The following is a 27,912-nucleotide window of genomic DNA, read 5'->3' as shown; positions in this document are numbered from 1 at the left end:
GGTGACAAATCTAAGACCCTGGCGTGCAGGCAGGTCAGGACTGGAGACCTTGGAGATTCACAGCCATATACTGACATCAGTATACTTCCCACTAAACACTTCAGTAAGCCTCTCATTAGTTAGAGATCAGTATTTAAGGGTTTTTTTTAAGGTAAAATTTATATAGAATGAAATGTACAAAGCTTAAATGTACCATTCAGTGAGCTTTGACAAAAGCATGCACCTGTGTCACCCAAATCCCTCCAGTCAAGACAGACAACATCCCCTCACCACAGAAAGTCCCTTCAGGCCCCATCCCTGTCCATCCTTATCCCTCCTCCAGGGACAACTGCTGCTCTGATTTTTTATCTACCATAGATGAGTTTTGCCTATTCCAGAACTTCATATAAATGGAATCATACAGAATGGACTCTTTTGTGTAAGTCCTTTCTCACTCAGCACAGTGTTTTTTGAACTTCATCCATGTGGTCAACTCTCGAGAAGCTTGGCTGAGAAGGAGAGGAGAGAGCCCGGACAGTAACTAGGGAAGGTGTGCAGGCAGGAGAGGGTTTCTGAAAAGCAGGAGACAGTGTTGCTCTCTGAGCTCTGAGAGGAAAGCGATGCCTAGGCATGTGGGAGATGGGGCATGATTGAAAGAGTGGGGCCCCCGAAAAGGCAGGTCTAGATCCTGCGTGTGGGGGAGGCATCCTATTATGTGGCTCCTTTTTGAGACACTGGAAGCAGGGCCATCATTTGATCCAGAAGGCAGGGGAAGATGACAGGCAGGGATGGGAATGGAGAAATTGAACCAGCCTTTGTGGAGAAAAGCTAACTGGAGAGACGGAGTGAGTTAACCAGGAAGCTGGGGGGCCCGGGAGAAGCTAGGACATAAGTTAATTTACAGTGGAGCCCCTTTGCCTGGTACCCATTCAGCTGTTCAGGTGTAGGCCCGGAGAAAAAGGTATGCAGTTGGATCTAATTCTGGAGCAGACACGGGTCAAGAGAGCACAGACATTGAGCAGAGTGTGACAGGATCGGCAGACCATAGATTCAGCGGGGTAGGAAGGGATGTGAAAGCAGAGGGCCCATGGACGAACAGAAAGCAGAGGCTCGGTGGGGGAGGTCTCCACAAGGCCCCAGGCCTACTGCAGTGGGGAGGCCTAGGAGACGACCTGGAGGCTGGAGGAGGACAGGCACAGGGGTAGTTTGGGAGGAGAGACAGTTTTGGGCGAGGGTAAGTTTGAGGGTGAGGCTGAGGGATAGAGGTGTCAGGCGGGTTAGTGGGTGGCTGCCATCTGCAGTGACTGTGGGAGTCAGTGCAGTGGAAGCCTGGGAGGCCAGAGCCAAGGACTTCTGAGACTAGAGGGCATGATGAGGGGGCCTGGAAGGCAGCAGGAGCCAGGAGGGGAACAGGGTGGGGAAGCCAATGGCTGAGCCCCGAGGGCCCTAGGGAGTTTAAAGAGAAGGTGAGGGACTTCCCTGGTGGCGCAGTGGTTAAGAATCCGCCTGCCAATGCAGGGGACACGGGTTCGGGCCCTGGTCCTGGAAGATCCCACATGCCACGGAGCAACTAAGCCCGGGCGCCACAACTACTGAGCCTACGCTCTAGAGCCCGTGAGCCACAACTACTGAGCCCGCATGCCACAACTACTGAAGCCTGCACACTCTAGAGCCCGTGCTCCGCAACAAGAGAAGCCACGGCAGTGAGAAGCCCGCGTACCGCAACAAAGAGTAGCCCCTGCTCGCTGCAGCTAGAGAAAGCCCGCGCACAGCAACACAAGACCCAACACAGCCAAAAATAAATAAATAAATAATTTTTTTTAAAAAAAAGAGAAGGTGAGGCATTGCCACATTCTGAAATCCAGGGAGTGCAGCTTCTCCTAGAGAGGTCGTCTGGGGTCCAAGAGGAGTATGGGGATGGGGTGTAGGGGAGTTGGCTCGGTGCTGGACAGGAGAATTTTTTCCCAGGCCAGGAAAGGAGGGGAGCCCATCTGGGGTAGGATCGGGGGGGAGTTGAGGGATATCGGGAGGTGGAGGAGGATCAGCAAGGGGATGGATTCTCTCCCTTTCATGGAGCTCCAGGCTAGTGAGGCCTTCCAGCCCCAAGCGGCAATTGGGTTCAGCCTCCACGACCCAAATCCTGGCCTCAGATGCTGGGCAGGTTCCCAGGGTCCCCCTCAGGGTCCTTACCTGATGAGATTGGCACAGGCTTCCCCAGTGGGCCAGGCCTGGCTGATCCAGCTCTGGATCAATGTGTCCTGCTCTATGGGACCCTGTGGTACCCGCGCCTAAACCTGAGGTCAACCAGTTGACAGGTAAAGCAGATTGGTGGCAGACTTGGGGCAGCTAGATGCTGGATGAGGCAGGTGATGTGTCCAATGCTAGGGGCAGTGCGAGGGCACAGGCCCACCCTTCTTCCCAGCCCACAGTGGGCTATGTGCCTCCTCCTGTCGAGGCCTGGCGAGTGACTCACAGCCCGGCAGAGCATGAGGTCACACTGGCCGGTGGGGCCCTCCCAGGAATCTCTAGACTTGGCACCAGCAGGGAAGGCTCATTTATAAGCTGCTCCTGTGATGTTTCAACTTGTACCAAAATGGAAAAAAGAATGAATGCAGCATCAGGCATGATGTCAGTGCAGTGATCTGACACCCTGCATGCCCGCTCTCCCAGGTGGGGCTGGGCTCGGAGGCAAGCGCTGCTCTCTGCAGGAAGGCAGGCTAAGTGACGTCTGCCACCCTCCTTCCTTGCTGGTGGGGACGTGGGAGGGGATGGTGGAAAGAGAACCTGTTACTGCTGGGGACCCTCAGAGCTTCCTGGTAGCCACAGAGGTGCCAGTGCGGCAGGCCCCACCCAGGAGCAGAAGCAAGTTCCCTGGGCAGCATCCTTTGGGGCCAAATAGGACGTGCAAGGCTGGATCCCACCCTTTGGGGCTGAGACGCAGGGTGGCAGGTGCAGTGCCACCAGTGTCCCTGTGGGAAAGATGTAGAAACCCCTCCCAAAAAGTTTCCCCACACCCCTTCCTGCCCCAGAGCCCAGTGGAGGGAGCCGCAGGGAGAGGCCACGCAGACGTGTGGTTCACAGAGCCCCCAGCCTGGTCCCAGGCCTCTGGATCCTTGGTAGGCTGCACTGCCTTAGCTGTCCTTCTGTGATTGAACAGTGCAAGTAAGGGAGCAGCTGAGAAAGGCTCTTCTCGGGGAGAAAGTCCCTTCAGAGCCAGGAACCCACAAGGCCTGCTTTTTTGAATCTCTGGCCGGCTCCTGGCAGAGCAGGCACTGGCTCCCTATGGGAAGCCATGTTCCTGTAGCTTCTGCTTCCCTTATCTGCGGACCAGCTCTTGGCTGCACACCACACTGAGACTTCCCATCCCCTCTGCTGCTCAGACCCCCACTGGGCTGGGTGCAGGGGCATCTATGCCTCTGAGATGGCACAATGGGTCCCCTTGCTGGCAAGAAGGATCAGCTTGACCGAAGCTGATGTCAGGCAGAACCATCTACCTCAGAGTAGCCCTGGGAAGTCCCCTTAGCTCCATCTCTGGGTCTTGGGACATAAAGTCTGTGACCTGCCCACCTCCTGGCCATGGGCCAAGGGCTTATGGAGATATTTGGTAACAAGACTCTAAGAGAGGTTCCCTGTCACACTGGTAGAAGGCCATGCCCTCTGATTCTGGTGGGCAGCCAGCTAGGAGGGTACCCAGGAGCCACAGACACTGTGTCCAGCCGAGGAAGACTCTCGCTGTTGTTGGTTCCAGAGCCAGGGGAGCTGCCCCAGGCCTGGTCATGTATACCCAGCCTAGGTGGGCAGGTGGGCTGGTGGTGCGCAGCCATCTCCCTCCCTACCCAGTGGACAGCCTCCATCCCCCTAACACAGGGTAAGGACCTTGGAGTAGGGAGGAAGAGGTTGAGGATGAGCCCCTCCCAGCAAGCTTCTGAAGCTTCTGAAGTTCCACAGGGGAGGCAGAGAGGGAAGTCTTGCTGGGTTCAGAGAGATCCCCCAGTGAGCTTTCTCCTAGGGTGGCCTTGTGTGCTGGCCCTATCTGCCTGGGCCTGAGCCTGGGAGGGGTTGGGGGAGGGCACGGTCAAGGCTCCTGCTGTCTGGAAGAGGCTGGATAGAAATAGCTACGCCCATCTGGGAGATGAGTCACTGAGGGGTGTTTTAGCTGTTTCTTGGAGAGGTTCTATTTTAGGTGAGGCGCCTGTGACAGCCTGGGTGATGGGGGCTGGGTAAGGGAAGGTTCTGGTGGTGAGTGCAGGAGTTTTAGCACAGGCCCTTGTTCAACCCTCTCCAGAACCCAAAGGAGGGTCACCCTGAAGTCCCAGGAGAAAGAGCCTTACCTCTCAGATTCCTCTTCCCGGGAAGTCCCACCTCAGGGCGTGCTGCAGAGACGGGACCTCCAGTGTGGGCTGCGCACCCACCACAGGAACTGAGTTTGTGGCTGCCGCCCTGGGCCAGGACCTAGGCCTCCCCTCAAGAGGGTAACCATCTCCCAGGGTCCCTCTGAGGGTGAGCCAAAACAGCTCGCTCCTGGGAGCTCCCGCTTTTGATGGGAGTGAACCCCCATCACCCTCACCAAAAATGACTTTTCTAAAGGAGTCTTTGGGCTGAGTCCCAGGGACACAGATTGTTTCCTCTGTAGCTTTCTTTGTCCAAAGGTAGACAAAGCTGCCTTGGGTCTTCAAAGCATCTAGATGAGTCAACAGTTCCCGGTTTGGGGGATGGCTTCACTCCCCAGTGCTGCGGCATCACTGTTCTCATGGTTTCTAGAGCCAGGCTTGGTCTTTGAGTTTCGCAGGGGCAACTTCTAGACCCATGACTTGACTTGCATGAGGCTAAGCGGTCTGCAGAAGAGGCAGACATGCAAAAGGCCGCAGGCTGCAGCCTGCAGCTCAGGAGCTGGGCAGGGCTGGCAGGGCCAGTCTTGCCAGGAGTGCCACTTCCAAGCTGGGTTACTGTGAAAGCTGGTGGCTAAATCATACTAGACCTTGGTTTTCTCTACTGTGAAGATAAAATGCAAGAATGCCTGCGAACATGCCCTGTGTGGTGCAGGGTGCCAGGGGGTACTCATCAAAGTGCAGTCTTCTCCCTACTCCTTGGATGCTGCTCTTGGGCTGCTGGCAAGTCAGCCACAGCGGCAGCAGCACAGCCCTGTGACCTCAAGGCAGAGAGCAGGGCTGGAGGCACCCCTGAGGGTGGGCAGAAGGAGCTTTCTGCCCCAGGGACCAGACTGGACCTTTCCCTGGCAACTGGGCCACTGTGGTGCTTTCAAAGACTCTGGCTGCTCAACCATAGATGAGCGGACTTGGCCTCTGCCTTTCTGGTTGAGAAGGAGAAGCCTCCTCATGGGATGCTGAACCTCCATTCTCATGGCTGCGGCCTTGCAAGAGCTATGCCCCTATTAATAGGTTGTCAGGATTAATCCCACAGCAAGCATTTCTGGAGTGATCCCTACTGTGTGCCACACACTGTGCACTGTCCCAAGACCACCTAAACAAGAGCTCATGGGTGGGGCAAGGATACAGGAGACACCCAAAGGGACAAAGTAGCAGAAGCTTTGGGAAAGAATAAGTTCTGTGAAGAGGATAAAATGGGTGATTACCTGCAGAGTGCTTCGGAGGTATTTTCTTTCTTTCTTTTTTTTTAAAATATTTATTTATGTATTTATTTATTTGGCTGCGCCGGGTCTTAGTTGCAGCATGCGGGATCTTCGTTGCCACGTGTGGGATCTTTAGTTGCGGCATGTGGGCTCTTTAGTTGCAGCATGCAGGATCTAGTTCCCTGACCAGGGATCGAACCCGGGCGTCCTGCACTGGGAGCGTGGAGTCTTAACCACTGGACCACTAGGGAAGTCCCAGGTATTTTCGATTGTGTGGCCAGGGAGGGCCCTGTTGGTGAAGTGATACTCGGTTGAGACCTACATAGCTAGCAGCACCCGGGGGCAGAGGGAAGAGTGAGTGCAAAGGCCCTGGTTATAGAAGAGAGCTCAGAGGACCACTTGGCAGAACAGGAGGTCCGGCGTGTCTGGGGTGAGACAGCAAAGGGGAGAGGGCAGGAAAGGAGGCCAGAGAGAGGCATAGGCTGGGGTAGATCGGGGGCCTCATGGGTCACAGTAAAGAGTTCCCATGGTTAAGTGTGGTGGGAATCCACTAGAGGGGTTTGAGCCTGTAAATGACATTCTCTGATTTGTATGTGGATTTTTGGAGGAAGATGATATTGGCTCATGTAGCTGGAAGTCCGAGGGTAGACTTAAGGCAGAGCTGGATCCAGGGAATTGAGTAAAGTCGTCAGTTCTGCTAGTTCCTCTTAGTCTTAGCTCCACTTCCGACTGTCTCTTGATTTCATCCTTAGTGCCTCTCTGCATGCTGGGCAAGAAGGCTACTGACCACTCCAAGGCTATGTCCTTCTGATGAGTGAGCCTATCTCCTGTTGTTCACTCACCCAGTAATATGGAAGGGCTCTGATTGGCCCTGTTTGCAAGGTCACATGCCCATCCCTGCACCCCTAGCTGCAACCAGTGATTGGCCCAACCTGAGTCATGAGCCTGCTGTCCTAGGGAGGAGTTAATGGCAGAGAGAAACTACACGTCCATCATGTGAACAGAAACACATGGCTTGTTTATTCTGGAGGCACAAATTATCCCATTTTCTTTAAAAAATTTTCTCTTCCTTAAGAAAGCAAAAGGCTTTTTTATTCTACTTACGTCACTTACATTGCATTACTTTGCCCTCACTTATTTTGCTCTCAAGATTGCTCATTTATATCTTGTCTCCTCAGCTAGACTCTAAGCTCCTCTAGGACAGGAATCATGGTTTCTTTTTATTTTCTATGCCTCCCTCTCGCACCTATTACTCTTCACTTCTTTATTCATTCTGCAAGTTTTTATTGAGTACCTATTGCATACCAGGCACTGTTCTAGGGCCATGCTTTCCCTCCTGGTTTATATTTTAAAAGGTCACTCTGGCTGCTGTGTGGAAACAGCCTGAAGGGGGCAGCAGGGGAAAGAAAGTGACCAGTTGGAGACTTTTGGGGTCATCCAACCAGGAGGATGGGAGCATGGATTGGTGAGGTGGGATGTGGAGATGGATGATGTACGCAGGTCTGAGGTACAGCCAGTGGCGTGGGGAGGACCCTGGCAGGCAGTCTGGCAGGCAGTGTGTTGGTAGTTGGGTGTGGGGAGTATGTGACTGCCTCTGCTTGGCTCCACGCACCTGGCAGCTCCTAGAGGGCAGGGCAGTGCTATCTGTCCCTCAGCCCACCTCCTGGCAGCCCAGAAACACCGGAGCCAGGCTTGGTGCCCCTGCCTGTGCTAGGAGCTGGCCCTGGCTGCTGTGGGCTGCAATGACCTGGACCATGGGCACCCCCAGTCCTGACCACCCTGATGACCATGATGCTTCCTCCTCAGGTGAAGGAGTGGCTCTGTCTGAACTGCCAGATGCAGAGGGCTCTAGGGATGGACATGACCACTGCGCCTCGCTCCAAGAGCCAGCAGCAGCTGCACTCCCCAGCCCTGTCTCCGGTCCACTCCCCAGCCAAACAGCCCCTGGGGAAGCCGGAGCAAGAAAGATCACGGGGCCCAGGGGGACCACAGCCTGGCCCCCACCAGGCTGAGACAGCCAGGGCCACCTCAGTGCCGGGGCCTGCCCAAGCAGCTGCCCCTCCGGAGGTGGGGAGGATGTCTCCTCAGCCCCCTCTCCCCATCAAGCCTTCCACAGCTGAGCCCAGGCCACCTGCAGGAGAGGCCCTGGCCAAAAGTGCCACCACAGCACCCTCTGGGCCTGGTGCTGCTGAGCAGACCCAGGAGGGCCTCACTGGGAAGCTCTTTGGCCTTGGTGCATCGCTGCTGACCCAGGCGAGCACCCTCATGTCTGTGCAGCCTGAGGCCGACCCCCAGGGCCAGCCTGCCCCCAGCAAGGGGCTGCCCAAGATCGTCTTCAGCGATGCCAGCAAGCAGGCTGGCCCAAGACCTCCAGGCTCAGGGCCCGGGTCTGGGCCAGCACCTGGAGCCAAAACTGAGCCTGGAGCTAAAACAGGTCCTGGATCAGGGCCTGGAGCCCTGGCGAGAACTGGGGGAACAACCAGTCCAAAGCATGGCAGAGCAGAACACCAGGCAGTGGCCAAGGCTGCTGCCAAGCCAAAGACCATGCCGAAGGAAAGGGCCACCTGCCCACTGTGCCAAGCTGAGCTCAACGTGGGCAGCAAGGGCCCCGCCAACTATAACACCTGCACCACCTGCAGACTCCAGGTGTGCAACCTGTGTGGCTTCAACCCGACGCCCCACCTGGTGGAGGTAAGAGAGCTGGACCAAGCATGTTCCCTTGGGCCTTGGTGAGGGGCCAAGGCCTGGGGTGATGGGCATGGGAGCCAGAAAGGACTGTAGAAATCTGGGTCTGTAGCAGTCACGGGGCTGCCCCTACACAGCTGCAGAGGGTCTGTGCTCCCTTACCTGTCCCTGCCCCCGGCCTGTCCTTCCACTCAGAGAATTAACTGGCACAGTGGACAGAATAATGGTGCCCACTGCCTCTGACCGGCTGACCAGTGCCCTGAGGCTGGTCCCAGAGGTAGCCAGGTTCAGGAGGCCCTGAACCGGCCTCCGCATTCTTGGCTATCATGGATGATGCCAGCCCCTGCTGCGCATGCAGGAAGAACCTGAGGTCGTACCCTGCCCTCAGTCTGTGACTCTCACAGGGGTTGAAAGGCCGTTAGGCAGAGGGCTGTGCCCCCATGCCCAGGGCAGGGCAGAAGGCTTTCTTACAGCGGGGCAGCCCAGCCAGGCAGTGTCCTCCCTTCATCCCCTCGTCTGAGGTCGTGGGTATTGATATCTGCTTGTCAAAGCCACAGTCTTTGGTCCACATATTTTCCTGTGGCAGGGCCTAGCCCTCCTTGGGACTGTTCGTGGGGATGCTCAGAGATGCTCTTCTTACCCAGAGGGAAGTTTGAGGGAGTGCTGGGGTTGGGGGCTGTCTCTCTGCAGTCCCTCTTCCACAGGAGGGTTCTGGGCCCTGTGCAGAGCTGGGTGGAAGGGAGCAGGAGGCCTGGTGTTCTCTTGAAGCTTGGAGCCCAGCCTGGGAGGTTCAGAAGGTGCGGAGGAGGAGGTACCCTGGCAGAGCAGGACGAGCCTGGGCCGGAAGGCTGCTCTTGCTCCTGCCCTCACCTACTCTGCCCTGCCCAGGGCCATCCATGTGAACCCTACCTTGGCTGCCTTGCCCATAGCTGGGTGTGTCCCCTTCCGTGTGTGCCCTTGCGGTCTCTGATTGGCTCATCTTGGCAGGTGGATGTGTCCCCAGCTGTGTCATATCAGGAGATGTCAAGCTAAGCCCACTCCTCCTGCACACGGTAGCCGCCTGAGTCTTGGGGCCCCTGGGCTAAGCCATATGTGACTGATGGTTGGGCAGAGGAGTGTGGAGTGCAGACCACCGCTGGCCCAGAGACAACAGAGGAGTGTGTGGTGTAGTCATGGTCTCTGTGGCACCTTGTTGTGACTTGCCTTGGGCCAGGCCTCCATGGGAGCAGCCCACTGTGACACGGAAGACTACTTTGGCCGCCACAGGCCATATTTTCCAACATATAGGGAGGGGCGGCCTGAGCAAGACGAGTGACCTCCTCGTGTGATGCCTCATGTGATGCCCTCCAGGTCCTCACTGCCACCTCCCCAAGCCCTAGGTCCAGTGGCTCACTGGAGGATGGCTGGCCTGGCTGCCCAGAGAGGTGAGGGGGCACCAAGGGGTCACCACAGGGCCAGAGGAACTCCAGTCCAGAGCCAGGCATACACCCACTGCCGGGTGGGGCAGCCTGACGCTGAGCCCTGTTGGACTGCTGAGCTGGCCCAGCCTGGAGGACCCTTGTCCCTGAGGGACCTCCGGGCCCACATTTCCTCATTAAGCAGGATGTGCAGAGAGGAAGGGAAAACTGTCTCTGTCCAGGAGTATAAATGTTCCTGACAGTTCCTTTCAGCGACTTCTGGGCCAGGCCAGGGGAAGTGCTGATTCTGCCCAAACAAGAGTGTCTCAGTCACATGCTGACTCTGGGTGAACGGTCTGGATTCTGATCTCAGCCCCTCATTAGAGGCTTGGTTGTTGCCTCCCTGGACCCTGGAGCTTCTGCCCCTCGGTAGCTAGCGTTGCCCCTTGCCCCAATCCCTCCATGTCCTGCTGTCTCCATGTCCTGCCCCACTGCCACCTCCTTGGCCAGGGCCACCCTTGCCTCCACAGGACCTGTGGGTTCCATGGGCCTGATGGCAAAGCTGCTGGGCGTCCTGGTCCTAGATCTTCCCTACCCGCAGCTTCTGCTTCCCTGCCTCCTGCTCCTAACAGCAGTCAGAAGGTGGCCCAGCTTCTCTGACTCCGTTCTCCTCATGGCTCTGCTTGTTAATGCTGCTATCCCCAGAGGGCCTGTGGCTGCTCCTGGGGAAAGTGTGGATGGGCAGCCATCATGCCCCCTCCCGTGGTTCCCACCATGAGACCGTGCCACCATCATCCATCAGGGGTGCAAGCTGGGAGCCTGGGGTCATCCTCACCTCCCTCTCTCTCACCTCAGCATCCACTCCGTGAACCAAGCCCTGCTGGCTCTGCCTTCCCACTGGCACTAGACCCTGGCCTCTTCTTTTCATCCCTGCAGCCACGGCCCTACTCCAAGCCCTTGTCCTCCCTCACCCAGACAATGATCAGAACTTTCTCCCGGCTCTGCCTGCCTTCGGTCTTGCAAGAGGCTGGTAGGGAAGGGCTGGTGCTTGGTGTGTCCCCCTCCCCTGCCCTTCCCAGCTGAGGCTCTTAACCAGGCCATGGGCCATCTTTGGTCCCATCTTAGTGAATGGCCACTTGGCATTTAGAGCAATTTTGTGTTTTCCTGTGTGTTCTTGGTAAGAGGCTCCTGATTTTTCAGCAGGTGGCCCAGACACATCCTGCCTTGGGAGGGAGGTGGAGGGGTAGGTCTGCCTTGGCTGTCTCTCTCCATCTGGCTGTCTCTGTGCACAGCATGAGGCATGTCTGCATGCAGGCTGGGGGCCTGAGGGAGGGCCAGCTCCCCCCCAGGCCTGTTAGACCTGCTGTGGCTCCACCTGTGGGTGGAGCCACCTGTCTGGGCTGCCAGGGTGGGAATTACCCCAACTCTCTGAGCTGTAAAAACCTTTTTACCTTCTTTCTCAAGAGGGAGTCCAGAGCATACAATGGAGGAGGCAATAAGACTAGATCCCTTTTCTCTTTGAAATTTTCTCTGAAAAATTAACCATAGTGCTATAAAATGTGAGTCATTTCATGATTAACAGTTGTTGATTCCAAATTTTTTACCTATTTATCTTTTTGAAAGATAATAGTACCCTCTGGCTTAATTTTTAATTGGCTTTCGGTTCAAAATAGAGTTTGTGAAGAAATTAGTGGAGTTGGAGTTGTTACTGTAACACTGCCCGTTTCTTATCTTATTATAATTGCCAAAATACAAGCCGTGGCCTTGAGAAGTCAGGCCTCCCTGGGCAAAGGGCCTGGCACCTGTGATGTGTGGGATGGGCTGGGCCTGTTTGGGGTGGGGGTTGCCTCTGCTCTAGACCTGCTTCAGTCTGCCTGTGGGGTAGTGATCTCAGGGAGACCTGTTTCCTCCCTTGTGAAATGGTGGCCATAGTTCTCCCTCTTAGGTTTCTGTGAGAACCAGGTGAGATGCCATACTTCAGATACTTGTGCGAGGTCCAACACACAGTCAGCCCTTGAGCCAGGAGATTGGAACCAGAGTGTCCTAAAAGAGGGTCTCTGTACAGGAAAGAAAGAGTCCCCACCAGCCCCTACTACTTGGGTATGAATTGACCCCGTGGCCAGTGCAAGATCCTCGTCTCATGAGGGATGGCCACAGGGAATGGACACATTTGGTGCTGGAGCATGAGGAGAGCACAGCCCAAACATAAAGGCAAACGTTGGGGATATCAGGGAGGATTCCTCTTATCGGAGGCAGAGGTCCCCAAAAGGGGAGCCTACGCATGTCTGGGGACAGGGAAGGGCAGGGCAAGAGTCAGGAGAGGAACAGCAGCACCGTCGATGGCCATGCCTGTGGTCCAGTGTGCAAGTCTTGGGCTCTTTTATTTTTAACCTCTGGGCATCCTTTTCTCAGGAGTTCTCATCCACTGCCCCTGGTCTGGCAGTGGGGCTGGGGCTATGTTGGGCTAGGCAGCCAGTCCGGTGTCGCTGTAACCGGACGGACACCTAGGCCAGCTCCACATGCAGAGAGACTGTGTTCTGCAGGGTCATTCAGGCTGTGTCAGACAGTGCAGGGAGGATGCCCAGCTTCCAGTGCAGCCTTGCTGGGCTCTCTTGGCCCATGAGGTGCAGCAGGCAGTGATTCCGGAAGGTAGCAGGTCTCACCTGCCTGTGGGGTACCCTACCAACTCTCTCAGATAATTCACTTCCCCTGCCTCGCCCCGAACCCACCTAGCTCCATCTGAAGGTATGCACATCTACGCCTCCCACCGTTATTAGGTGGCGATAGCCCTTGGGGGATTCCTACCTTCCTGCCCCCAGAAAGGAACTGGGCAGAGGGAGGCAAGGCAGAAATGGTCATCAGAGCCTCCCATGTCCATCCCCAGGTCCCAGATTGTCCCCAGCCCACTTGCCAAAGGGGGTAGGAAAAGGGGCAAGTGAGCAGCAGCTCCCCAAGGGCTGGGGCTGGATGAGGGAGAGTATGACAGAGAACGTGCAAGTGAATGATTGAATGAGGGGGGTAAACACTAAAGGGGGAGAGGGAATGCATGAACAGGGAATGAAGGAGCGGGGTGGGGGTGGGGGCATGAAGTGAGGGGCAGAGATGAGAGCAACGTGAATAGAGGAGTCAGGGCCTCAGTTTGCAGCTGCATTCCAGCCCCCAGGCACAGCCTGCCTCCCATCCCCTCCCCATCCTTGGCCAGGTCTCCCCTGGCTGCACCTCTAGTGGCCCCAATGCCCTGTACCCTTCTCCCACCACCCCCAGAGGGCTGGGGAAGGGCCTCCAGCAGCCAGGTCAGCTGTTTATTTTTAGCTCTTACCTCACATGCCTCCTCCTGCCTGCCCTCCCTGCCTCCCTCCTTCCCTCACTGCCTGCTGTAGCAGAGCCAGGAGCAAGAGGGCCAGCTGGGCAGCCCCTTCTGCAGCCTGGCTGCCTCTGTGAGAAAGCGTGGGAAGGAACGAAACCCCGGGGAGCATGTGACCACAGTTGACATGCTCTGCTGAGGGCTGGGCCTCTGGGCTCAGGTAAGCAGGCCACTGCAGGGGCTGCCTCTGAGCTCTTGGCATTAGGTCTGTCGCCTCCATCCAGGCCACCCTTCCAAGGTGCCCTTGCTTCATTTGGACTGTCACTTCTGGGGTGGGGTCTGCAGGCCAGAGGTGGAGGTCGGAGGTTTGCCAAGCCAGCAAGGTGAGCCAAAGCAGATGACAGAACCTTCAGAGGCCTAACCTGGCTGGCTGTGTGCATGGACCCAAGGTGGAGTCAGGGCAGTGTTGCCTTGGGCCAGCCCCCTGTCTAGGCCCAGATCCTAACCCCATCATGCTGATCCTGAGGCTAGGGAAGGGGCTGTTCGCTCATTTCCAGAACTCTCTCTGGGCCTTTGCTAACACCCCTCCCACTTCTCTAGGATCATTTTGCCACCTTACAGTCCTCTCTGACATGGAGGGAGTTCCACTGTGACCTCAGGTGACGCTGGGGGAACGTGGATGGGATTCCTGGCTCAACCCATCCAGCACTCTCCCTAGGCACCAAGTGAGCCCAAGACCCAGCAAGTGGCCAGCACCCATTGCTTCATAGGAGTTTGTATGGGGGATACACAGAGCATCAGATAAGGTCCAGGGGAGTCAGCAGTGGTGCTAGAGCCAGGCCCTACAAGGAACAGGGTAAGTACCCGCAGGACCTCTGAAGGGTCCCCCTCCATAGCTGAGCCCCTCTGCTCAGGACCTGTGTGTGGAATTAGGCCTCCAGGCAGAGTTGGAGCTCCAATTTCAGGGAAGCGGTCTCAAGGCCCTGAGTAACAAGCTTGTGGAGCAGACCTATCCCTCAGTCAACACCAAGGCCCTGCCACCCGCCTGACCTGGCCTCTGCTGGGGCCCAGGGCAGAGATGTGGTGTGTAGCTTTGTGGGCAGGAAATCAGGTCAGAATCATTGATATGGCACTTGCCATGGTGGCCTGTGGATGCCAGGCTGAGGACAGGCATCCTGGAGGTACCATGCTTCCAAGGCTCTGCCAGGTGGGCTAGGGTCTGACTTGGGCCCAGGGGCAGTGTGTGAGGTAAGGGTGCTGAGGATGCTGGCCCACTTTGGGCTGGTGAGGGCCAAGGGCCACCTCTTTGCCCTGTCCCTGGCTCTTTGACCTTGTGGTTCTGTGTCCTCTGGTTCCCCTGATGCCCCATCCTAGTGGTCAAGCTGCTGGTGGGAGCCTGAGTGTCTTGGCACCCCGATGTGCAACAGTAGGACAGTAGGGGTGCCGAGGCTCTGCATCCCTGGGACAAGAGCAGGCACAGGTGTGTGCTGTTACTCTCATTCCCCGCCCAACCCTCCCTCGTGGGCCAGGACAGGGCCTCAAGTCTTGCCAAGGAGGAGCCCTGACTCTGGAGGAGGCTCCTGGGAGACATGCTCCTGCCAGCTTCTGACCTGCTACAGAAATCACCCGCTCAGGGCTTGGGATGCTCGACCCTCTCCCTGTGCAGACAGTGGGACCTGGGAGGTTAGACTTGGTTTCTGGTGTTCTGGGAACTTCACCATTGATGCCCATGTCATACTCAGAATGACCTCTTTGGGGCTCTGGGTTCCAAGAAGGCTGCATGCCAGCCTGTGTGTCCGTCTTAGTCATGGCTATGTCTCCAGTCCCCAGCACTTAGACTGACACAGAGAGGGTAATCCTGAAACTGTTGGACTGATGGATGAGGATTTGATCCTAGCCCAACTCTGGAGGAAGCAGGGCTCCTGGCCCGAGGGCTGGCACACACAGTTCCCATCGGAAGAACAGCCCAGAGGCCGGGGGAGCAGGAGGAGGCTTTCGCCTGGCGTCTTTGCTGGCCTAAGACAAGGTGACTTGGGCTGGAGGGTGTGAACAGAGGGGACTGCTCAGCTCCATCCCCCACCCCCAAGCAGGGCTTCCCCCAGACAGCCTCCCCTGGCCCCACGAGCCTGCACCCTCCCAGCACAGCCCTTACTTGGGTGTGGAGAAGGATGGTATCTGAGGCCTGAGAGCTAGGAGGCTGGGGCGGGGCAGTGCCTCTGGGAGGTGCTCCTTGCCTGATGCTGTTCCTGGTCTGCGGGGGCTCTCACCTGGGGGACTCTGCACCCTTCCCAGAAGCTGTTCGTGCCCTGGGGGTGAGTCCCCAGCGCCCCTTCTTCTCCAGATACTGTGCTGCTTTTGTAGCCTCCCCTCTCAAACAGGTTCTCCTCCTTTTCAGGCCAAGTGAAAAGCTCTCTATGGGGTAAGGAAGCGACCCTTCCTTTGGGTTTGTCTTTTTAACTCTACATATGCATCTAAAGGATGGGGCGTCTGTCATTTGGGGGCAACAAACGTATCAGTCTTTTTCTCCTCGTGCCTTTAGTGTCATGCTTTGGGAGATTTTCTCCTCCTTAAGTTTACAGAAATAGTCACAGGAATAATCTTTGAGTACTTCAGTGTCTTTGTGATTTTCATCAAACCCCTCCTCTCTCGTTTCCTTACAGAAAACCGAGTGGCTCTGTCTGAACTGCCAAACTAAGCGGCTGCTGGAGGGCAGCCTGGGAGAGCCGACCCCACTGACCCTGCCCGCCTCACGGCAGCCCCCTGTAGGGGCCCCTCACCATGCAGCTGGAACAGCCCCTCCGAAGCAGAAAGGGCCACCAGGGCTGGGCCAGCCATCAGGCCCCCCACCTGCCAAGGCCAGTCCCCTGCCCACCAAGGCCAGTCCCCTTCCTACCAAGGCCAGTCCCCAAGCCAAGCCCCTCAGGGCTTCTGAACCCATCAGGACCCCGAGCAGTGCCCAGGAAAAGAAGACAGGAATCCCAGCTAAAGCTGAGCCGGTGCCGAAGCCACCTCCAGAGACTACCCTGCCCCCTGGGACTCCTAAAGCAAAGGCTGGGGTGCGGAGGACTGAACCTGCCACCCCCGTCAAGGCGGGGGTTCCAGAAGCCCCCAAGGGTAGGGAGGCGGAGGTCAGTCTCATTTACTTCCCAGGGATCCTAGCTTTCAGGCAGGGCAATCTAGAGAAGGGCTTAACTCCCTGTGGGACTGGGATGTAGACCTGGGACAGGCCCTTTGGGGCCACAGAGGACAGCAGGGATGCCTAGATGAGGCCCTAGAGGGCCTGGAGCCTGTGAGTTCTAGGCCGATTCTGTGTCTGACACCTTATTGGATGCTTTGCTGGGTTCTGCTGCCATTAGGTTTAGTAAAATTTCTCTTTGAGAACCTAGGGCTGCTTGGGGTTTGACATGGAACCTGTAAGTTATTCAAGACCAGAGCAATGGAGTGGGTGGTGGGCCCTGATCCCCTGGGAGGTGGAGGTACCCTTCCCCAGGGCTCTGGGTTGACGGAGAGGGCTGGATTCCCCCCCACGAGCTGTCTGCCATGGGGAGTCAGCATCTGCTTCTCACCCTGCTGCAGGAGCCGGTGGGCAAGCCTTACTCTCAGGACCTGTCTCGGAGCCCGCAGAGCCTCAGCGACACAGGCTATTCCTCCGATGGTGTCTCCAGCTCCCAGAGTGAGATCACAGGCATTGTGCAGCAGGAGGTGGAACAGCTGGACAGTGCAGGCGCGACAGGGCCACGCCCGCCCAGCCCCTCTGAGCTCCACAAGGTGGGGAGCAGCATGAGGCCTTCGCTGGAGGCCCAGGGCCCGGCCCCCAGTGGTGAGCGGAGCAAGCCACCACACGGCAGTGGTGAGGAGCAGAAGCGGCGGCCCCACTCCTTGTCCATCATGCCCGAGGCCTTCAACTCGGATGAGGAGCTGGAGGATATCCTGGAGGAAGAAGACTCTTTGGAGTGGGGGCGCCGGAGGGAGCAGCAGGACACGGCTGAGTCCTCAGACGACTTTGGCAGCCAGCTGAGGCACGACTACGTGGAGGACAGCAGTGAGGGTGGCCTGTCCCCTCTTCCGCCCCAGCCCCCATCCCGGGCAGCAGAACTGACGGATGAGGAGTTCATGAGGCGGCAGATCCTGGAGATGAGTGCCGAAGAAGACAACCTGGAGGAGGATGACGCTGCCCCCGCTGGGCACGGCCCGGTCAAACATGGCTCCCAGAAGGGCAGCCCCCGGCCCAGGCCCGAGCCCAGCCAAGAGCCGGGAGCGCTGCCCAAGAGGCGCCTGCCCCACAACGCCACCACGGGCTATGAGGAGCTGCTTTCCGAGGGAGGCCCAGCAGAGGCCGCAGATGGCACTGGGGCTCTGCAGGGCGGGCTCCGCCGCTTCAAGACCATCGAGCTCAATAGCACGGGCAGCTACGGCCATGAGCTGGACCTGGGCCAAGGCCCCGACCCCAGCCTGGACCGGGAGCCCGAGCTGGAGATGGAGAGCCTGACAGGCTCGCCTGAGGACCGCTCCCGCGGGGAGCACTCCTCCACACTGCCGGCCTCCACGCCCAGCTACACCTCGGGCACCTCGCCCACCTCCCTGTCCTCGCTGGAGGAGGACAGCGACAGCAGCCCCAGCCGCCGGCAGCGGCTGGAAGAAGCCAAGCAGCAGCGCAAGGCCCGGCACCGCTCACATGGGCCCCTGCTGCCCACCATCGAGGACTCCTCAGAGGAGGAGGAGCTGCGGGAAGAGGAGGAGCTGCTGCGCGAGCAGGAGAAGATGCGGGAGGTGGAGCAGCAGCGCATCCGCAGCACGGCCCGCAAGACCCGGCGTGACAAGGAGGAGCTGCGGGCCCAGCGGCGGCGTGAGCGCTCCAAGACCCCCCCCAGCAACCTGTCACCCATTGAGGATGCCTCCCCCACGGAGGAGCTGAGGCAGGCGGCCGAGATGGAGGAGCTGCATCGTTCCTCCTGCTCCGAATACTCGCCCTCACCCTCCCTTGACTCAGAGGCTGAAGCCCTGGATGGTGGCCCCCCTCGGCTCTACAAGTCAGGCAGTGAGTACAACCTGCCCACCTTCATGTCCCTCTACTCTCCAACCGAGACGCCCTTGGGCAGCACCACCACTCCCAGTTCCGGCCGGCCCCTCAAGAGCGCTGAGGAGGCCTACGAGGAGATGATGCGGAAGGCCGAGCTGCTCCAGCGGCAACAAGGCCAGGCAGCAGGGAGCCGTGGGCCCCATGGTGGCCCCTCTCAGCCCATAGGCCCCCGGGGCCAGGGTTCCTTTGAATACCAGGACACCCCAGACCATGACTATGGTGGGGCTGCTCAGCCGGCCTCGGAGGGCACGCCAGCCAGCCTGGGAGCAGCCGTGTACCAGGAGATCCTTCAGACGTCACAAAGCATTGCCCGCATGCATCAGGCCTCCTCACGGGACCTGGCCTTTGCTGAGGACAAGAAGAAGGAGAAGCAGTTTCTGAATGCCGAGAGTGCATACATGGACCCAATGAAACAAAATGGCGGCCCGCTTACCCCTGGTACCAGTCCCACCCAGCTCGCCGCCCCTGTGTCCTTCTCCACCTCCACCTCCTCTGACAGCAGTGGGGGCCGAGTCATTCCCGATGTCCGTGTTACTCAGCATTTTGCAAAGGAGCCTCAGGACCCCCTCAAGCTGCACAGCTCTCCTGCCTCCCCCAGCTCTGCCTCCAAGGAAGTAGGCCTAACCTTTACCCAGGGCCCTGGGACTCCAGCCTCCACAGCTGTGGCTCCTTGTCCGGCTGGCCTGCCACGAGGGTACGTGACTCCGACTTCCCCAGCAGGCTCTGAGCGCAGCCCTTTGCCCTCTTCCACTGGCCACAGCTATGGACAGAGCCCAACCACTGCAAACTATGGGTCTCAAACTGAGGAGCTACCCCAGCCCCCCCGTGGCCCTGCTGTCAGTGGACGGGCTGCCAGAGAGAAACCCCTGAGTGTGAGTGATGGCGAGAGTGGCACCCCGCAGACCTCCCGGGGATATTCCTACTTTGCAGGCTCCAGCCCCCCTCTCTCTCCATCTTCTCCCTCAGAGAGTCCCACATTCTCCCCTGGCAAGCTGGGCCCAAGGGCCACAGCAGAGTTCTCTACACAGACGCCAAGCCTGACCCCCGCCTCGGACATGCCACGGAGCCCTGGTGCCCCCACCCCGACACCCACAGTGGCTCAGGGCACACAGACGCCACACCGACCCAGCACGCCTCGCCTGGTATGGCAGCAGTCCTCTCAGGATGCCCCCTTTATGGTCATCACACTGGCGTCAGATGCCTCCAGCCAGACCAAGATGGTCCATGCCAGTGCCTCCACCTCCCCAGTGTGCTCACCCGTTGACACCCAGCCCACCACCCACAGCTACAGCCAGACAACACCTCAGCTGCCCCCAGAGCCACCTGGGCCACCTGGCTTCCCACGGGCAGCCAGTGCTGGTGCAGATGGGCCCCTGGCACTATACGGCTGGGGCGCCCTCCCTGCTGAGAACATCTCCCTGTGCCGGATCTCCTCTGTCCCTGGAACATCTAGGGTCGAGCCCGGCCCCAGGCCCCCTGGCAGTGCCGTGGTAGACCTTCGCACAGCCGTCAAGCCCACGCCCATCATCCTCACTGACCAGGGCATGGACCTGACCTCTCTTGCTGTGGAAGCAAGGAAGTACGGCCTTGCTCTGGATCCAATCCCAGGACGGCAGTCTACCGCTGTACAGCCTTTGGTTATCAACCTCAATGCCCAGGAGCAGACCCATGCCTTCCTCAGTACCGCCACCACCGTGAGCATCACCATGGCCTCATCTGTGCTCATGGCTCAGCAGAAGCAGCCTGTGGTCTATGGAGACCCCTTCCAGAGCCGGCTGGACTTTGGCCAGGGTGCGGGTAGCCCCGTGTGCCTGGCCCAGGTCAAGCAGGTAGAGCAGGCCGTCCAGACAGCCCCGTACCGTGGTGGGCCCCGAGGAAGACCCAGGGAGGCCAAGTTTGCCAGGTATAACCTGCCCAACCAGGTGGCACCTCTGGCCAGAAGGGATGTTTTGATCACTCAGGTGGGCACTGCCCAGAGTGTTGGCCTCAAGTCAGGCCCAGTGCCAGAGCCTGGTTCCGAACCCCATCGGGCCACCCCTGCAGAGCTGCGGTCACACGCCTTGCCAGGTGCCAGGAAGCCACATACAGTGGTGGTGCAGATGGGAGAAGGCACAGCAGGCACTGTGACCACACTGCTCCCAGAGGAGCCGGCAGGTGCCCTGGACCTCACTGGGATGAGGCCCGAGAGCCAGCTGGCATGCTGTGATATGGTCTACAAGTTCCCCTTTGGCAGTAGCTGCACAGGTACCTTTCACCCCGCCCCCAGCGCACCTGAGAAGAGTGTGGCAGATGTTGCCCCACCCAGCCAAAGCAGCGGCCCCTTCTACAGTCCCCGGGACCCTGAGCCTCCCGAGGCCCCCACCTACCGGGCACAGGTGGTCGGGGGGCCTGTGCCCCATGAGGAGCAGAGGCCCTACCCACAGGGCCTCCCTGGCAGGCTGTACTCCTCCATGTCCGACACCAATTTGGCTGAGGCTGGCCTCAACTACCACACCCACAGGATTGGTCACCTCTTCCAGGGCCCTGGACGAGACTCAGCCATGGACCTCAGCTCACTGAAGCACTCCTACAGCCTGGGCTTTGCAGATGGACGCTACCTTGGGCAGGGCTTGCAGTATGGTTCATTCACGGACCTACGTCATCCCACAGACCTTTTGACTCACCCGCTTCCCATGCGGCGCTACAGCTCAGTGTCAAACATCTACTCAGACCATAGGTATGGCCCACGGGGAGATGCATCTGGCTTCCAGGAGGCCAGCCTGGCCCAGTACAGCGCCACCACGGCCCGTGAGATCAGCCGTATGTGTGCTGCCCTCAACTCCATGGACCAGTACAGAGGGCGGCGTGGCAGTGGTGGCGGTGGCCCCGACCTCATGCAGTATCAGCCCCAGCCGGGGCTCAGTGCCCCGCAAGGTCTGGCTCCCCTCAGACCTGGCCTCCTTGGGAACCCCACCTTCCCGGAGGGCCACCCAAGTCCTGGGAACCTGGCCCAGTACAGGCCTACAGCAGCCCAGGGAACAGCAATCAGACAGCTGCTGCCATCCACAGCCACTGTGCGTGCAGCCGACGGCATGATCTACTCGACTATCAACACTCCAATCGCTGCAACACTGCCCATCACCACCCAGCCTGCCTCAGCACTGCGGCCCATGGTGCGTGGTGGCATGTACAGGCCTTATGCATCCGGAGGAGTCACAGCCGTGCCACTCGCCAGCCTGACACGCATGCCCATGATTGCCCCCCGGGTACCTCTTGGGCCCACAGGGCTGTACCGATATCCTGTACCAAGTAGATTCCCCACTGCTTCCAGCGTTCCACCTGCTGAGGGTCCTGTCTACCTGGGGAAGCCTGCCGCTGCCAAGGCCCCAGGGGCTGGGGGCCCACCAAGGCCAGAGCTGCCAGCAGGGGCTGCTCGGGAAGAGCCTCTTTCCACAGCCACCCCTGCTGCTGTCAAGGAGGCTGTAGCAGCCCCAGCCCCAGCCCCAGCCCCAGCGGCTGGCCAGAAGCCACCAGTAGATGCTGCTCCTGGGGGCGGCAGTGGGGCCCTCAGCCGGCCAGGGCTCGAGAAGGAGGAAGCATCACAGGAGGAGAGGCAGCGGAAGCAGCAGGAGCAGCTGCTACAGCTGGAGCGAGAGCGGGTGGAGTTAGAAAAGCTGCGGCAGCTGCGGCTGCAGGAGGAGCTGGAGCGGGAGCGTGTGGAGCTGCAGAGGCACCGCGAGGAAGAGCAGCTGCTGGTGCAGCGGGAGTTGCAGGAGCTGCAGACCATCAAGCACCACGTGCTGCAGCAGCAGCAGGAGGAACGGCAGGCTCAGTTCGCCCTGCAGCGGGAGCAGCTAGCACAGCAGCGTCTGCAGCTGGAGCAGATCCAGCAGCTGCAGCAGCAGCTGCAGCAGCAGCTGGAGGAACAGAAGCAGCGGCAGAAGGCTCCCTTCCCTGTGGCCTGTGAGGCACCCGGTCGAGGGCCTCCCCCAGCTGCCACAGAGCTGGCTCAGAATGGCCAGTACTGGCCACCCCTGACCCACGCGGCCTTCATTGCCGTGCCTGGGCCTGAGGGGCCTGGGCAGCCTCGTGAGCCCGTGCTGCACCGGGGTCTCCCCAGCTCCGCCTCGGACATGTCACTGCAGACTGAGGAGCAGTGGGAGGCAGGCCGCAGTGGCATCAAGAAGCGGCACTCCATGCCACGCCTGCGGGACGTGTGCGAGCCAGAGTCAGGGCCTGAGCCCTGTGTGGTCAGGAGGATTGCAGACAGCAGCGTGCAGACGGATGATGAGGATGGAGAGGGCCGCTACCTCCTGACCCGGCGGCGCCGGGCACGGCGGAGTGCTGACTGCAGCGTGCAGACGGACGACGAGGACAGCGCCGAGTGGGAGCAGCCAGTGCGCCGCCGCAGGTCCCGTCTTTCCCGCCACTCAGACTCTGGCTCCGACAGCAAGCACGATGCTACTGCCTCATCATCCACTGCCGCCCCCGCCATGAGGGCCATGAGCAGCGTGGGCATCCAGACCATCAGCGACTGCTCCGTGCAGACAGAGCCTGACCAGCTGCCCAGAGTCTCTCCAGCCATCCACATCACAGCTGCCACCGACCCCAAGGTGGAGATCGTCAGGTACATATCGGCGCCAGAGAAGACTGGGCGTGGGGAGAGCCTGGCCTGCCAGACGGAGCCGGATGGGCAGGCCCAGGGTGCGGCCGGGCCGCAGCTTGTAGGGCCAACTGCCATCAGCCCCTACCTGCCTGGCATCCAGATCGTCACCCCAGGGCCCCTGGGCAGATTCGAAAAAAAGAAGCCAGATCCCTTGGAGATTGGATACCAGGCCCACCTGCCCCCGGAGTCCCTCTCACAGCTTGTGAGCCGCCAGCCTCCCAAGTCCCCCCAGGTCCTCTACTCACCAGTCTCACCCCTGTCCCCACACCGGCTCCTGGACACCTCCTTTGCTTCCAGTGAGAGGCTGAACAAGGCTCACGTGAGTCCCCAGAAGCACTTCACGGCTGACAGCGCTCTCCGCCAGCAGACGCTGCCGCGCCCCATGAAGACCCTGCAGCGGTCCCTGTCTGACCCTAAGCCCCTCAGCCCCACCGCCGAGGAGTCTGCCAAAGAGAGGTTCTCCCTCTACCAGCACCAGGGGGTACTGGGTAGCCAGGTATGGGCACAGGGGCTGGTCCAGGGTGGGACAGGGGTCTCTGCCTAGCCTGGGGGGCCCCACAGGGAGGGGCATCTCCTGGGGTGGGGGTGGAGTCACCTCCAGCTCCAGAGGCCCAGAGCTAGGAGTCGAGGAATGGATGCATATCTCGATGCACATCCAGTGGAGCCCGCAGCCCAGCAAGGACATCCTGGGCAAAACACACTCACACTTGGGCCCCCACGGCTATCCAGACCCTGCTAGAAACTTCAGCCTCACCCTAGCACTGCCTCTTCACAGCCCGTATCTAGTCCAGTCCCTGCCACCTCCCCCTTCAGGCCTCCTCAGCTCTCCCCTCCAGCCTGGGCCCCTCCTACTCCATATCTCTTCTTTGGATGTTTCCTGAGAAAACCATAGCACCGACCTGGCTGGGCTGCTCCCCACTCCCCAGCCCCGGCCTGGCTCCCTTGCCCCACAGGAAGCCAAAGCCCTTTGGACTACCATTCAAGGCCCATTCCAGTGGGCTGCAGCGTGCTCTCTGCCTCATCTTGTCCCATGCCCCTATCTGGCCCTCAGCAAATCTGTTTACACACCTGTCTGCTGCCCTAGATAGGGGCTCCTGGAGTCTAAACTCACCCTCATCTGTGGCTTTAGTTGCCAGTGATGTCCCGGGACTGTGAGAGGTGGCCTGCATGTTAGGAAGATGGGGGTTGCAAGGGACTGACACCAAGGACTTTGAGTGCCAGGCCAGGAGGGGGTTGGGATTTTCTCAAAGGCCCTTGGAGCTTCTGGGTGTTTCAGGCAGGTGAGACAGGACAAGATGGGTATCTTAGAAAGTTTCCTAGGCAGAATATGGGCAGATGGACTGAAGGAAGTGATTGCACAGTGGCCCTGGGGGAGAGCGCCTAGGAGCCAGAGGCACTGGAAGGTATATTTACCCGTTTTCTGAGTGTGATGCAGAGAGGAGAGAGGTGAGGCCTCAGTGGGTGGGGTTGTGGAGGTGAGTCTGGGTTGTGGAGAGCCCTAGGGTATGCAGGCTAGAGGGGTGTGGGTGGGATCAGGATTCTGGGCTGGCAGGGAAGGCACGTCAGAGAGGCAGGTGGTCTTGGCTCCGTGCTAGGGTCGGCACAGAGGTCCCATGGGCTGGCCATGGGGGGTGCCACGCCACGATGGGCACTCATGGTGTGAGACCAAATGACAAAAGACAGACAACAGAGTGAGGGGTTCAAGGAGGGAAATTTATTCCATTCCATCAAAGGCCACCCTTCGTCCTGAGGTTTGGGGACACATTATCATTTCCTTTATGACATATGGTGAAAGTAGGTGGGAGGCTTTTTTTTTTTTTTTTTTTTAATTTTATTTATTTATTTTATTTATGGCTGTGTTGGGTCTTCGTTTCTGTGCGAGGGCTTTCTCTAGTTGTGGCAAGTGGGGGCCACTCTTCATCGCGGTGCGCGGGCCTCTCACTGTCGCAGCCTCTCCTGTCGCGGAGCACAGGCTCCAGACGCGCAGGCTCAGTAATTGTGGCTCACGGGCCCAGCTGTTCTGCGGCATGTGGGATCTTCCCAGACCAGGGCTCGAACCCGTGTCCCCTGCATTGGCAGGCAGATTCTCAACCACTGCGCCACCAGGGAAGCCCAGGTGGGAGGCTTTTATGTAGTTTCTTGGCAAGGCAAAAGGTAAGAAGCCCGATGTCAGTCCCCAGTGTGTTTAGGGGATTTGGGTGGTCCATAAAACCCAGAGGCCTGGGAGGTAGAGACAATGGAAGGACCCAGGACAAAGCTTCTGGCAATGTGGACCTTGAGGCAATGTGGAGCCTTGGGCAGGTGAGGAGGACTCCATGGAGAACATGTTAGGGAGCCCTGACTGGGAAGCCAGGTAGCCAGAGATAGGGCTGGAGAGGCCCTAGAGGAGTCTGGCAGCCTCAGAGAGCGGTAGGCTGACAGGGACGTGGAGGAGCTGGGGCCAGACCGAGGGCACAGTTTGACAGACGGTGGTACAGGGCCGCGGGAGGAGGAGAGTGGACAGGTGGCCGAACTGCATTTCACTTTAGAGACGAGGAGGGCAGGAGGCAGAAAAGACTCGGAGCCTGCAGCACCTGACATCCAGTCAGCATGCGCCCCCTGCCATGATCCTCTGGGAACCTGGTGGGCCCAGGACCCACTCCACTCCTGTCCATGGCCCTCCACTGCCCTTGGCCCCTGCCAGCTGCTAGGACCCAAACCCAGAGCCGTCAGACGTGTACTCTCCTCACCTCAGTACCCTCAGTGGGAGGCGGAGGGTGGCAAGCCTGTTGGAGACGTGCTGTGTGCCAGGCCAGTATTAGACACCAGCACAGAGGGGCATCTGCTGCTTCCTCCCGTCCCACTGTCCCGAGGTCTGGGGAGGAGAAGGCCTGTAAGATGATCACAGGCCCTCCCTCCAAGGCCAGTGGGTGGGCAGGGCAGGCCTCAAGGCTGCCTGATGAATCAGGGCACTGACAGTGTGGAGCCCAGCCCCTACCCCAGCCCAGGCCAGGGCTCTTCTACCCTGTGCCCTGCCAGGCCACCCACACCTTGGGTCTCAGTGCTGCCCGCCCTTCCCTCTGTCTCAGGTGTCGGCGCTGCCACCCAACGGCCTGGTCCGCAAGGTGAAGCGGACACTGCCTAGTCCCCCTCCAGAGGAGGCTCACCTGCCCCTGGCTGGCCAGGCTCCCCCACAGCTGTATGCGGCCAGCCTGCTGCAGCGTGGGCTGGTGGGGCCCACCGCTGTCCCTGCCACCAAGGCCAGCCTGCTCCGGGAGCTGGACCGGGACCTGCGGCTGGTGGAGCACGAGTCCACCAAGCTGCGCAAGAAGCAGGCAGAGCTGGACGAGGAGGAGAAGGAGATCGACGCCAAGCTCAAGTACCTGGAGCTGGGGATCACCCAGCGCAAAGAGTCTTTGGCCAGAGACCGGGGTGGCCGTGACTACCCGCCCTTGCGTGGTCTCAGTGAGCATCGCGACTACCTGTCAGACAGTGAGCTCAACCAGCTGCGGCTCCAGGGCTGTGCCTCTCCGGCTGGCCAGTACGCAGACTTCCCTGTCACTGCCGCTGCTCCTGCCACTCCCTCCGGCCCCACTGCTTTCCAGCAACCCCGGTTCCCACCTCCGGCGCCACAGTACGCTGCAGGCAGCGGTGGGCCAACACAGAATGGATTCCCAGCCCACCAGGCACCCACCTACCCTGGCCCCAGCACGTACCCAGCACCTGCCTTTCCTCCTGGCGCCAGTTACCCTGCTGAGCCTGGCCTGCCAAGCCAGCAGGCTTTCCGTCCCACAGGCCATTATACAGCCCAAACACCCATGCCAACCACACAGAGCACCCTTTACCCAGTCCCGACTGACAGCCGTACCCCCCACCAGAAGCCACGCCAGACATCACTAGCCGACTTGGAGCAGAAGGTGCCCACCAACTATGAGGTGATCGCCAGCCCTGTCGTGACCGTGTCTTCAGCCTCGTCTGAAACCAGCTATAGTGGCCCAGCAGTAAGCAGCAGCTATGAACAAGGAAAGGCCCCTGAGCTGCCACGGGCCAGTGACCGTAGTGGTGTGAGCCTGAGCCCAGCCCCCACCTACCCCTCTGACTCACACTACACCAGCCTGGAGCAGAATGTCCCTCGGAACTATGTGATGATTGACGACATCAGTGAGCTGACCAAGGAGAGTGCTTCCACTGCCCCTGACAGCCAGAGGCTGGAGCCCCTGGGGCCGAGCAGCAGTGGGCGTCCAGGGAAAGAGCCAGGAGAACCAGGTGTCCTTGAGGGGCCCACACTGCCCTGCTGCTATACCAGAGGGGAGGAAGAATCCGAGGAGGACTCCTACGACCCCCGTGGGAAGAGCGGCCATCACAGGAGCGTGGAGAGCAATGGCCGACTAGCCAGCACCCACTATTACAGTGACAGTGACTACAGACACGGGGCTCGAGCAGAGAAGTATAGCCCAGGCCCCGTGGGGCCCAAGCATCCCTCCAAGAGCCTGGCCCCGGCTGCCGTCTCCTCAAAGCGCAGCAAGCACCGGAAGCAGGGCATGGAGCAAAAGATCTCCAAGTTCTCACCTATCGAAGAGGCCAAGGATGTAGAGTCAGACCTGGCCTCCTACCCCTCCCCTGCAGTCAGCAGCAGCCTGGCCTCTCGGGGCAGGAAGTTCCAGGACGAAATCACCTACGGGCTCAAGAAGAATGTGTATGAGCAGCAGAGGTACTACGGGGTGTCCAGCCGGGACCCAGTGGAGGAGGATGACCGCATGTACACTGGGAGCAGCCGGTCCCGGGTGGCATCTGCATACAGCGGGGAGAAGCTCTCCAGCCATGACTTCAGTGGCCGGGCCAAGGGATACGAGCGGGAACGGGAGGCTGTGGAGCGACTTCAAAAAGCGGGCCCCAAGCCCTCATCTCTGAGCATGGTCCATGGCCGGACCCGGCCCCCCATGCGGAGCCAGGCCTCTGAAGAGGAGAGCCCCGTCAGCCCTTTGGGGCGGCCCCACCCTGCTGGGGGCACCCTCCCCCCGGGGGACACCTGCCCACAGTTCTGCTCCAGCCACTCCATGCCTGACGTCCAGGAGCACGTCAAGGATGGACCACGGGCCCACGCGTATAAGTGTGAGGAGGGCTACATCCTGGATGATTCCCACTGCGTAGTTTCCGACAGCGAAGGTAATGGCAGCTGGGGGTGATTTCTGCAGATGCTCAGCACCGGGGGGGCCTGCCCGCCCGTGGGGCCCTGAGCCCTGAGATGTCTCA

General features: G+C 59.4%; 1 protein-coding gene across 1 annotated transcript in view; it reads left to right on the top strand.

Moving 5' to 3' along the window:
- BSN (bassoon presynaptic cytomatrix protein) overlaps window positions 1–27,912 on the top strand; it is a 92,225-nt gene that overhangs the window by 55,391 nt on the left and 8,922 nt on the right. The window contains exons 3-6 of the mRNA XM_082347990.1: window positions 7,376–8,260; window positions 15,616–16,083; window positions 16,532–23,176; window positions 25,749–27,825. Coding sequence (XP_082204116.1) covers window positions 7,376–8,260; window positions 15,616–16,083; window positions 16,532–23,176; window positions 25,749–27,825 — 10,075 coding nt within the window. The remainder of the gene's footprint in view (window positions 1–7,375; window positions 8,261–15,615; window positions 16,084–16,531; window positions 23,177–25,748; window positions 27,826–27,912) is intronic.

Source organism: Balaenoptera borealis, assembly GCF_965194805.1.
Source record: "Balaenoptera borealis genome assembly, chromosome: 12".
Taxonomy (NCBI): Eukaryota; Metazoa; Chordata; class Mammalia; order Artiodactyla; family Balaenopteridae; genus Balaenoptera; species Balaenoptera borealis.
Note: the sequence above shows the minus strand (reverse complement) of the source record. Positions and strands in the feature narration are given on the sequence as shown.